Source organism: Necator americanus, chromosome I (assembly GCF_031761385.1).
Source record: "Necator americanus strain Aroian chromosome I, whole genome shotgun sequence".
Lineage (NCBI taxonomy): Eukaryota > Metazoa > Nematoda > Chromadorea > Rhabditida > Ancylostomatidae > Necator > Necator americanus.
The window spans coordinates 21,507,818-21,519,716 of record NC_087371.1 but is presented as its reverse complement, the minus strand read 5'-3'; the positions used below and the strand labels follow the sequence as shown (position 1 = coordinate 21,519,716).

The window sequence follows — 11,899 nt, the reverse complement described above, 5'->3', positions numbered from 1 at the left end:
CTTTTCCGTTTTGGTAGCCTACATGACTCCTGCAACCCCGTCCTACCTGGCGCTACCGTACCAGGCTTTCCTCCGGAATCAGGAGACTCTTTTCTATTACTGTGTTTTGCTTAAAAATTTTAAAACCCATGGGCAGGTTGCAAGCCTCTAGTCCCATGAGTTTCTGGGAGAACTTCCGTTCTCCCGGTGTGGACATGTGGAGCTTATTTGTTGGAGGCGACTCCAAACCGCCTCCCTTGCACCTGAAAAAACACCTGGCATGAAAAAATAAAAAATAATAAAGGGAACGGTGATGTGCAGCTTCGGTTTTGTTTACTGGATCGTACCTCTGTCTCTGCTTTTCATAGAGACATTTTTTCCTTCAGCCATTTCCTAATCAATACCATTTTCGCTTTCCTTCGGTTGATCACATCCGTTGCTGTCCACGCGTATTTATCTTCTAGTTTTTATGACATGAGGAATTTTCAGATGGAGGCTAATGAGTTTGATTTCTACTGGTCAGTTCTATCGGGTGTCCCCGTTGGAGCTTTATCGCACCTTCATATGAGGGCAGCAAAATTGACATTTGTGAGATGCAAAGCGATGCTGCCTTTCCTCTCCGTTTCTAGACATATTCTGCTGCTATCCTGGAATTGCATCATAACATTTCTTCATGAAATCGCGGCGCAGAATATTGTATTCGATCGCACTCCAAAACGCGTGCACTTTAGGTTCTTTTGGTCTGCTGCATATGTTGTCGTAGATTTCCGATGTTTTGCTCTCGCTGCATTCTACGCAGATGAGCGGAGATTCAGAATGATTAGGCATGAATCACGTCTGCGTTCCATGAAGGTTATGGTGCCATTTATCCTCTGCGAAATGTAGTTTACTGCGGGGAAAAATGAAGAAATGGGAGACATTGGAAAGAGGATTCAGTTCTGAAGGGAATTATTTTCCTTTCGCACATTTATGGGGAATTATGTGGTAGAGAGTGGAGCAGACCTTGTAGATGTAGTGGTTAATGTGAGGAATTTCAGAGAAACGTAGGGCTACCGTTATGTTATAAAGTAATGATTGGTCTCATAAACAAGGCGGTATCGCATGTTTCTATTTTTCAGAATTGGAATAAACAAAACCCTTTCTGCCGAAGATATTCTGCCTTTCATTCAGCACAACCTTTTCGCATATTTCTGGCAAATTTCTGATGGCCGTTTTCCAAATCTCCTTTATCCACGAAGAAAAATATCCTTCAAGTGTGATCAAAAAACAGAATGACTCAACATTTGAATGAGTGTTTTCTTATCTACCTTTGTGGAGTTCCCCATAAGGAAAGTTCTTCAAAACTTTTATAGGTGAATTGTTGTCGCTGACGGAAGGAACGTGGATTGTTCATCCGCAGTGTTCGAGGAGAATCCAATGAGGAGCCGGAGAGGCTTCTATGAGATCTCTTCAGTTTTGCTTTCAGGGAAGAATTGCATTGAACAGAAAAGCTCAAACAAAATATCGGATCAACTCAATGTGTTGTCACTGACGATGACAATTGCAATTGCAGATCGAAAAAACACCTCAATGGAATAGCAACGTACATAGTGTGGATCGTCTTGGAAGAATTAGTGACCACGCTGACATTCTTCATGTAAGTTTTCTTACTTGCAATTTAACAGTTTGTTGGCGTCACGTTCGACCTAGAGACCTCTAGACGCAAGAACTTTGACTGCCTCCTATCTGAGTGAGTCGTTGAGAGTCGAGGAAAGCCCCCATTTATTCCTCTTCTTCCTTTCGCCCTTTCCTTTCCTTCATCATCAACATCCGATTCTGCTAGCTAGACGTTGTCTTAGTGAGTGTTCCGAAAGATCATTAAAGAGTCCATTTTTGCATAGGATATTTCATCGTTGAATGAGAATTCCAGAATTCGTTGCGTTCTCATTTGTGGTCAGAAAAATATTGGATCCCAGCTTTCCGTGAATTCGCACATTTTCACGTACTAGAATATGTAAATATTTTTAATAGCTTCGAATCTATCAATTCATTCAAATAAACCTAAAGGTGTGCCAAGACAGACAAAAAAAAAAACAAGAAATTTACATTACGACCATTAAAAGCAACATAAGACTAATCTGACGTTGTGAGTGCGTGGAAGACGCCATTTTCACGAGGATCGGGGAGAAATGAGCGGAACTACCCCAGGTCCCGCATGGGCATAAAGCCCATTTCTAGCCTTTCCCATGGATTTTTCACCACGTCAGATTCATGGTATGCTGCTTTCAAAACAATTGGCCTCAACCTTGTCGTTCGGCAGTGATTGGAAGGATTCTTAATACTCTTTTATCTCTGATATTCATAGCAAGGATGAAAAACGTTTTGTGCTATCAATATCAAAGGTGAAAGAGTATTAAGAATTAAAAGAAGAACTTAATTTCATGTCTTTGGTCTGTGTGTTCCAAGTATCTTGAGAAAATAAGCACTGTTTGTCTGCGCCTTTTCTAATCGCACCATTCCTTCCCGATAACATCCTTGTGTTACTGGGCAAAGATAGTGCACAAACTGTATACCTTTTCAGTACACAACTTCCGAGGTGGTGGTCATAAAGGGACGCGACTTTGTGGTTTGTCGAATGTGGCGGAAGGTACGGTTAATTAATCGCTGCATCGCTCCCTTGTAACCAGGAGATGATTTCCCTTTTTTTTCTTGCAGGTAGGGGACTCCTATGTGGTCACAGCCACCAGCTTTGAGAATGATGTTCCCGTAGTTTCGAAAAAGAAGCGGTTCGGGCCTTTTTCCCTTTCGAAACCGTTTATCGCTGCTAAATTAGATCGTTTGCAGAGGGTGGGTGAATGTGTGCGCCGGAAAGTTCACTCCTTTACATTCGGATCCTTCGAAATGTATTGTCGAATACATCGTTTCAGTTGATCTTAAGGATAAATTGACTCCAAAAGCGGTATGCCTCTCTTTTCATTCTCGTTGTTTCCTTCAGTGTTTATGGATCCAGAGGCTCAGAATCGTTCCTCTTGTAATGCAAACACTTCTCGCCTTGCTTCTCACGCGCATCGCGGTTCAAAATAGCGGGATTTTGCATCATATGCTCTCTGAGTTTCCATAAAGGCACTTCAAAAATGCAGCACAGTAAAATGTTTGAAAGTCCAATTTCATTCAGCCAGTGAGTAGAAGAGAAAGGTGAGTATCCTACGTAAATATGACGAGAAAGGGCTGTATCCACATTTTAAGGACAAGTCCGTTCCTTCTCACGTGCCTACAAATCTTCCTTAGCATTTTTTGATTTTAAGCTCCATACAGGTGCTGAGCTCGGGAATCGCCGACATGTTGATCAAGGACGCTCGAAATGCTGACAAGTACATTGATGAGGAGATATCCAAGCAAAAATCCTAAACATCTTCCTCTGCATCTTATTTTGTATATTAAGACGAAACGACTGTATAAAAATTCTTTCCTTTGTTTGTTATTCAACAGTTAGTTATGAACAATTGCGTATCCGCGGCCAAATGCAGTGACAGTGGAAAGATTCGCTTATGAATGCGGATACGAGTTAAAACAATCGGCCTCTCATTCCTCTTGCAGTTAGGAGACTTAACGGCGCATTCTAAGGTTGGTGTATTCCGTTTCTTCTTCGAAATATGTGATAGTGATTTTTTGCTCCTCTAAAATCTCCGACAGAATGCTATAGACATTATATGAGATTACACAAAATGAGTTTTTTAGAGTAAAAAGTGAGGGCTCGCGTTTCTCCACGATTCGGTGAGTTTTCATTTTTCGGCATAAGTATATGGCTGCAAGAGCTCTTAGCTCCTTCCAGGGGGACATCCAAAGTAACAACTTAGTTTTAAAAGCGGAAAATTTCCGATTTTTGTTCTTATTTCAATATGCATCAGAAATTACCTTCAATGAATGAGATGCGATTTTAAAAATTTCTGGTATCTTTAACAAGGTCCAATTCAACAACTTACGAACAGTATTGGAGCTGAATGTTGATGTGGGACTCGAACCATTAAGGATGGCTTCGGAAACTTCGTTAAAGGCATCACCCAGATTCGTGATGCCTTTAAGAATGTTGCTTTTGAAGCTGCGTAGAACAAATTTATTCTCTGATCATACTGTATCTGGAAATTGTACATTGAGGTAGATCAAAACCAAAGATTAAGCAAAGTGGTTACTGAACATTTTAAGCGTTTATGAGTTTTGGTCCATTTAGTGTGAAGCTCACATTCGCCCCATTTGATGCCCCGAGGTGGAAAATCTTGGACTCATTTTCACATCCTAACGCTTTGTTTATTCTTTTGGCGTCATTCCAAAATTAGGATCAGAAAAATAATGTCTGCTCTCTGGTTGTAACCGGCTACAACGTTCTTGGTTCTAGGAGCATTGGTCACAAACGCAAACGGTACTGCTGCAACCTCTCCTATCATGGTTTTCTAGCACATGTTTCTTTGTCCTAGAGAATAGCTAAGGAAGAACTCTCAACCCTACTTCGAGTTACGTTAAAGGCATCACCCCACGAATCTGAGGTGGTGCAGATTTCAGGTGGAGTATTCGTATACGGGATAGGAGACTATGGAGAGGGGGGTGATTCCGTCCATTTCTTCCTAATTGCCGTAAAAAACGGCCCGGAAGATGCGGAGCCGCACAAGGCTGGCGCGCTCCAGTCGAACTCCCTGTAGAAAATAGTGCGCCAGAACGACTGAAGAAGTATCTTCCGGGCCGTTTTTTACGGCAATTAGGAAGAACTGGACGGAAGGGGTTGAGGATGCAGCAGTACCGTTTACCGAATTAGGAAAAATCGGACACCCCCCTCTCCATAGTCTCCTATCCCGTATACGGATACTCCACCTGAAATCCGTACCACCTCTGATTCGTGGAGTGATGCCTTTAAACGGTTGAGATACCCTCTTTACAAATAAACTGTATTACAATGGAATGAAGAAAATCGCAAAAAAAAAACGTATTTCCACTCTGCAACTGAATACTGAAAACTGCTTTTTCACATTTACCTTTGAAATGTTGAGGTTTGCTTTCTTCCCTGATTGTCAGTATGAGACATCATTTTGGTCGCAAAAATTAGCCTTCATGAAGAGAGATTTTCTACCAACAAACACTTCACATAACACAACCTCAGAAAGTACGGAAAATAATAAGAGAATCGAAAACTTGTTATATATGCGGTGAAATGTTGTGTTCTGCTGCACGGGAAATATTGTAGTAGAGGTCTCAAGGTAGGGGGAAAAGTTCTGGTAAATCGAGAGGGGCACATCATGCTCACCTACGTATATTCCACTTGATTTTCACGTCAGTTCCTCTGGACTGAAACTGAGGAATTGGCAAAAAGTGAGAATACAAAGAAAAATCAAACGCACCTCTGCACAATAAATCCTATTGTTACCTCTATCGTTACTTGCAATCCTCAGTCCTAGATTTCCTCTACTCACGCTTTAATTCGTTCGTATCCATGAGAGAACTGTTAGAGGATCCTCTGTTAGAAGACGTCCCAAATTTTTCTCTGGAGAAGTTCATGAAGAAGTCTGATCATCGATGATCCCCCGTTTTATCTTTTACAAGCCCAATTGCTTACGGCTATTGTCTAGTAATCGTCATTAGAGCGTATCGCGTGTCAGTTTCATCTAATTTTGGTTCCTTTAGCAAACGCGGCGCGTCTCTGATGTTCGATCGTTAGCGTGGTATATGATTCAGAATTTTTTATTGCTCGTGTCGAGTAGGGAATCGATGCATCGCCTTCCCAGGACGTGGTGATGATGAAACCATTTCTCTGCTGCTCAGCTATGGAGTCAGATCATTCATCGCGTTCAATTCTCTCGGATATACAGTCACTAAGAACTCGGATATACAGTTTCATTGAGATTGAAGCGGAAATCAAGGACACGATCGGTTTTCAACGAATGGTTGTGCGTTCCATTTCATGGAATTTGATCAGAATTCGGCTTGTCTTGTGATGAGGAAAGGTCGTAAATAGAAAATTGCCAGCCATTAGCTTTCACCCATGCCGTCATATTCCTATTCAGGCTTGCGTTCTCGAGAGTGGCGTAGAATAATATTGATGAGATCTTTTTTTTTTGTCAACGCTTTCTTCAATTTTTTTTTGTTAAGCAGTTAAGCATAAATGAAAGTTTTTACGGCTTTTCCTTAAACGCGCCAGTTCTATATTTGGAGAACAATTAAACTTGATTTTACATCTATTTTCCTCTCAAACCTCCACAATTTGGAAACATTATTCGAAGTATGAGTTTCTTCCGTTCTCAACTATTAGCAAAGAATGACGTGAATATCACTGAATATCACTATCGTAGTGATAAAAATAACGTTCTACGGCAGATCGCGTAAACGTTGGCCACAATGTAATGTATTTAAGCAGCTGTTTGCAAGTGTGTTTCCTCCTTTCGAGAAAGGATGCTAGAAGCATCAGGGAGACATGCTGGGAAATAGATATGCGAAGGAACCATAGGAACCCATTCTACTGCGTTGTGGCTCCCGCGCACCATTCTGACCTCGTAGAACCCGACCCACCCCATTTTATAGCTATTTGGCTCCGGGGCACGAATATGACGCCCTAGGACCACTCTCACTCAATTTTACTGCGTTGGAGCTCAGCGCACCAAATCGACGCCATGGTATCCGTCTCCCTCACTTTTTGGAATTTCTTGACTGAGACGCACACATACACAGACGCACACCCGTGACAGAATAATCCTGTTATTATATAGTATGATAGTTTGCAAATTTGCAAGTATACATTCACATGAAAGTTTATTTACCCTCACTAACATATGACAGAAACAAACTTGAATTGTCCAGGTGAACATATTTTATCAGCTGCATGGCCATGGTTCGGTACATCACCGGTGCAGAGTTTTGCATCATTATGTGGTATTTTCGTTGCACACACAAAGAGACTGAGTGCGTTATTATATAGCATGCTGATTATATTATTATATTGTGCGATAATGTTGAGAAACTCAATTTAACAGGACCAAAAGGAGAATGCGAAGGTCTCCTACACGTACAATAATCTGAGCAGTTTCAAAATGGTAAAAGAAAAATAAAGTGGTAGCTTTGTGATATTGAATAGAAAGAAAGCACATGGAATGGAGTAGCATAAATGATAGAAATTAGAAAACGAACAAACGAACTCTTTGCGGAGCGTTAAAGAAGATAAAAGCGTTCTAATGGAAGAATGGTGAGCGTTGCCCAATACTAAGCATGACGTTCGCTTCCTCATTTATCCATAGCTGATCTTATGGATGCGTTCAGTTCTAGATCTTTCTGTTCAAGTAATGCTAAGACCAAACGTTTAAAAAAAACTTTCGCGTTCGATTCTTCTTTTCTTTGTCATGTTTAAATTGAGTTCTCTAACATTGTCATATTTCTTTGGAACCTCATTTCTTTTGGAATTCATTTCTTTGGGACCAAAGCCATAATTAATACTTCTAAATAGGTAACATCAGTAAAACCTGGAATGAAATACTCAGAAAAGGTAACGTCTAGGAAATTCATAATGGTTTGATGGAAATGCAGGAATAAATATTTCAATCTATTGCAGTTTTTCCACATTTTCCTGTTTCTCTTGTGTTTCCACAATAATGTCGATCCAGGTGCTGTTCTGGAAGTGTCATATAATGCTAAATAGGAGCCCTACTGATTACTCGAACACTTCTGAACACTTATTCACTTTTTCTTTTTAAAAAAACTGCGGACTCAGTTAATAATTTTAAAAAATGTTTAGTTAACAATGGTTTAGTTAACAAAATTTAAAAGAGAACTTTCAACCTTATGTAACATATTTAAGGATAACAATTACGTCAGGGGTGGTGTAGCGCAGAGGTTCCGCTGTCTGCACGATCGATCGGAGGTTCGAATCCGCCTCAGTGCATCCTCCGGGATCGATAAATTGGTAGACTTGTTTGGGAGGACAAAAACACTGAGTTGACACATTACCTAGCCTCCGCGAGTCATTGTTTAGGCGAGTTACACGTTTGTAAATGTCAAACGATTCTGAATTGAAGTGAGTGTGGTGGCGCATCCGAAAGCGATTAATTTACGCGCTTATCCTTTACTTACCAATTACGCACTTGAGTTTCGTTGCAGAGAGGACATGTTTTGATGCTCAAGAGCTTGACTAAAACGCGACAAAAAAAGAAGTGAGTATGTTTGTGTCCTTTTTTTTGTTAGGAATTCGGAAGTTTGCAGTGTTTCCATTTTTTCATGTTATCGTGAAATGAAACATTCAGAGTCTAGGGGTACAGCAAACTTTCGTTTCTACTTGTTTTTTTTGAGGTGTCTAAGGTAAGATCCGGAACATGTTTTTGCCTCGAAAAAGTGGTTCGGGGTAAGATGGGTCCTAAGGCGTCAAATGAGGGGGTTGGTGTCAGAAGGCAGTGAGGCGAGTTTCACGATGCTGTAGTGATGCGCCATCGCCGGAAGGCAGAAAGATAAGATGGCCACACAATGCCGGACTGTGCGCCCGCACTTAAAAGTACTAAGATTTATGGAGCGGGTTCTTGAGCGTCAGACAGATGCGTCTGCGACTCCTTTGTTCAGCTTTTTAGGGCTTAAATTGGTACAAATGCGCGAAAAAGCAGTAGAATTGGGTGGGACGAGTCGGACACCCCTAATAAGGCGTGTTGGCACCAAAATAGTGGAGCGTATTCTACGGTCTCATGTAGATGCGACGGTACTAAAAAGTAGAAAGAGTAAGAAAGGTCTCATGATATTAAAGTGCGCCGACACCTGAAAACACTAAGATAAAGCGAGACGAGTTGCCTGTATAGCGAATCACAAAAAATGTACCCCTCCGTATGACCACTCCTCTGATTGTAATGGCTGGATGATTTCTTCGGAAATTTTATACACATGCATACATCTGCTTTAGTAGTAGCTAGTTATTTACGTGAACTGACATAAAATCCTTATCTGATGATGACTTCAACGTTATTTAGCACTATTACACCATTCCATGGTAAAGGCATCACCCTACGAATCTGAAGTGGTAGGGATTTCAGGTGGAGTATTCGTATACGGAATCGTAGATTATGGAGAGGAAGATGATTCCGACGATTTCTTTCTAATTGCCGTAAAAAACGGCCCGGAAGATACGGCTTCAGGCGTTACGGCGCGCTATTTTCTGCAACGAGTTCGATTGGAGCGCGCCAGCCGTGTGCACACGCTGCATCTTCCGGGCCGCTTTTTTACGCCAATTAGCAAGAAAAAAAACGGAATCACCCACCTCTCCATAATCTACGATCCCGTATACGAATACTCCACCTGAAATTCGTACCACCTCAGATTCGTCGGGTGATGCTTTCAACTGTTGGGTATTAATACGAGAAAATCTCAGAAGTTATTGCCTCAGAATCTCAGAAGTATAGAAGGAAGGAATATCATGCTCTAAATTGGAGGGTTTGGTCTGTCGCATGTGTATATGTTTATGTGCGAAGCGCAATATGAAAGAGTAGAGAGACAGCCCACACGGTGTCGAATTGGTGCAGAAAGCAATAAGAGTAGCTCTGAGACGGATCGAATTGGGCGTAGAATTGGTGCGTGGTCGCCAGAAGACGCTGGGAGCTGCAGATCTGGTGCAACTGCGCAGAACTCAAATGGATCTCTTCTTCTTCCAACAGCTTTATAGAATATGATGTCTCTTTGATCGTATAAATGAATTCATGTTTAAAGAGCATGTAGATGATAAAACAAGTAGCAGACTTTATGATAATCATCGATATGATCATGATACGATGAAGATCCTCATCTGATGGGAAACGCCGAGTTGGTTGGTTTTCTGTGATTAAGGCCCACAGATTCAGATAATAACTATAGGAAGAACCTTGTAAAGGCGCGCAGACTTCGACTGACAAAAAGAGGTCAATTTCGCTGTAGTACTCTTACCGGATGACTCCTTTTAGTAGAAAAGAGAATTCTCAGAATCGTGCATTCCACAAACAGCTCTTTATTGTGGTGACAAAGCGTCTTAAGTTGGGAAGTTTCTTAACACTGTCGCTTAGGAGTTGTAGGCAGCAGATCCGCATGCGAAGTATCTTAGGGGTTCTCTAGAAGATAACATTCCCATTGATGTTAACAATTTTAATGTTGAAGGAGGCATCGCAGAACACCTTCTGGTTTGATTTCCTTAGTAGTAGTAGATTGCAGAACCCAGCGCGGTTCCGCTCATCTCATAATGATCGTAAGACCCGTTTCTACTCAGTTGAAAGAAATGAACAGGCTGCTGAAAGGGACCGGAACGTGAACATAGAAGAGCATTCTAGCGTACCTCGTAGAAAATAAAGCTGATCCAATGCCGTTTTTTTACAGCGATCAGGGAAAGGTGGGTCTAACCACGCCCCGAAATCTACTACCCGAATTCCACGCTTTCGCTGAGGTTCCCTTACGACGTCAAAATCGTGATATGCTTCCTTTAAACATTGAAAGGTAAGTGACGGAAGTTGGTCTCTCAACCGAAGACTTCTCAGTTCGCTCGGCATTACGTCGAAGAATCGATGTTCACAGTCACATTTGCATTGATGACGACACCAGCTCCTATGTTTTCACATTGATCCTCTTTGTTTGCGTCACGAAGCTTTCAACAGCAGCTTTTAATGCCATTGCACATATGCCAAATGTTCGGATTGTCATCATATGTTGTCCTTCTCCTTCTGAACATCAGACACAGCCATCGTCTTCGGTGACGCTGACGTAAGGCTGACGTAGATATTCCCCCGGAATCAGAAAAATAGTCTTTATTAAAAGTGTTCTGGACGAGAGTATTCATAAATTAATGCACAATTTGTTAAACTACCTCTGAATATGCGAATCTTACCTGCAGATGGATATAGGACTTGTTTGATGAAGGGGAGACAGAGTGGCCTTCCTTGCCCCATACATATACACACGTTTGAACACCCAGACAGAAAAATGGATAATTTCTCGCAGCGAAATGCGATCAGCGCAAAAATCTGGTCTTAAAAGCCGAGCGAATATCTCAGTGCGCGGCTCCGAATGTAACTGCTTGTTTTATATTAGAAGATAGCTGGAGAGCACCGGTAGGCAGGACTTGATGCTGAGGTCGATGAGGACAATGCGATTGAACCATATGCAGGCACGACGCAAGGTATTGCCATAGATCCGAGCTCGATGCCATGATCATACGCAGAGAAAATTCATAGGAACGTTTCTGGTCTGTAGTTAAAACGCAAAAACGGCTCGCAAGAAGGAAGGGGCCTCTGTATCACGAGAGACCTCCGCGTGTTCAGCACGATTGTTGAGTTTGCGTCAGTCGACCTTCTACAATTAATAGAAAGCTGTACTGAAAGCTGTACTGTTCTTTTGAACATAAGATTTGGTTAGCACTTTCAACCGCAACTAGCATGAGCCAAGAGTAGACTTTACTCTCTCAGCTCTCAAGAAGACGCACTTACCAAAACACCATTCAGGAATTTTTTTCTATTATTACTAGGAACAAAGCGAAGCGAACTAAACGGGTATCACAAATACTACAAAGCGTACCTTCAGCTGTTTTTGTGGTGGTTTCCACAGATAGTCGGGAATTCACAAATTCGTCATAACCACCAGAACGAAAGGAAAATTTTGTTGCATAGAAGCAACACGTAGAAGAGGAAAGAAATGAGAAAATGAGGAACGATTCATCTCTAGCACAAGGATTTGAAATGTAGTTGAATGTAATAAAGTTCCCTAACATCTTGATGTGATGTCAATGTCAAAATGAACATATACTGAGTCACACAAATTGTAGAAGAGATATGGCCGTGGCGTATAGGAATACGGAATAATATAGGAAAAAATGAGTACGTACTGCCGATTCGCAGTGGCAGTTACGCTCACAAGCTATACAACCTGCGCAGTTCTATTGCAGAAGTTTTCCAGACATTGCAAGAGGTGCTTTCGT

General features: G+C 41.5%; 1 protein-coding gene across 1 annotated transcript; it reads left to right on the top strand.

Annotated features, from left to right (window-relative positions):
• Positions 1 to 468: 468 nt before the first annotated feature.
• RB195_006437 (uncharacterized protein) lies at positions 469 to 3,366 on the top strand (the record flags this gene model as incomplete). Its single annotated transcript, XM_064179511.1, has 6 exons — positions 469 to 567; positions 1,532 to 1,615; positions 2,540 to 2,605; positions 2,674 to 2,744; positions 2,803 to 2,917; positions 3,274 to 3,366. 6 exons carry the CDS (start codon positions 469 to 471, stop codon positions 3,364 to 3,366), a joined length of 528 nt encoding a protein of 175 aa, XP_064036459.1.
• Positions 3,367 to 11,899: the final 8,533 nt, after the last annotated feature.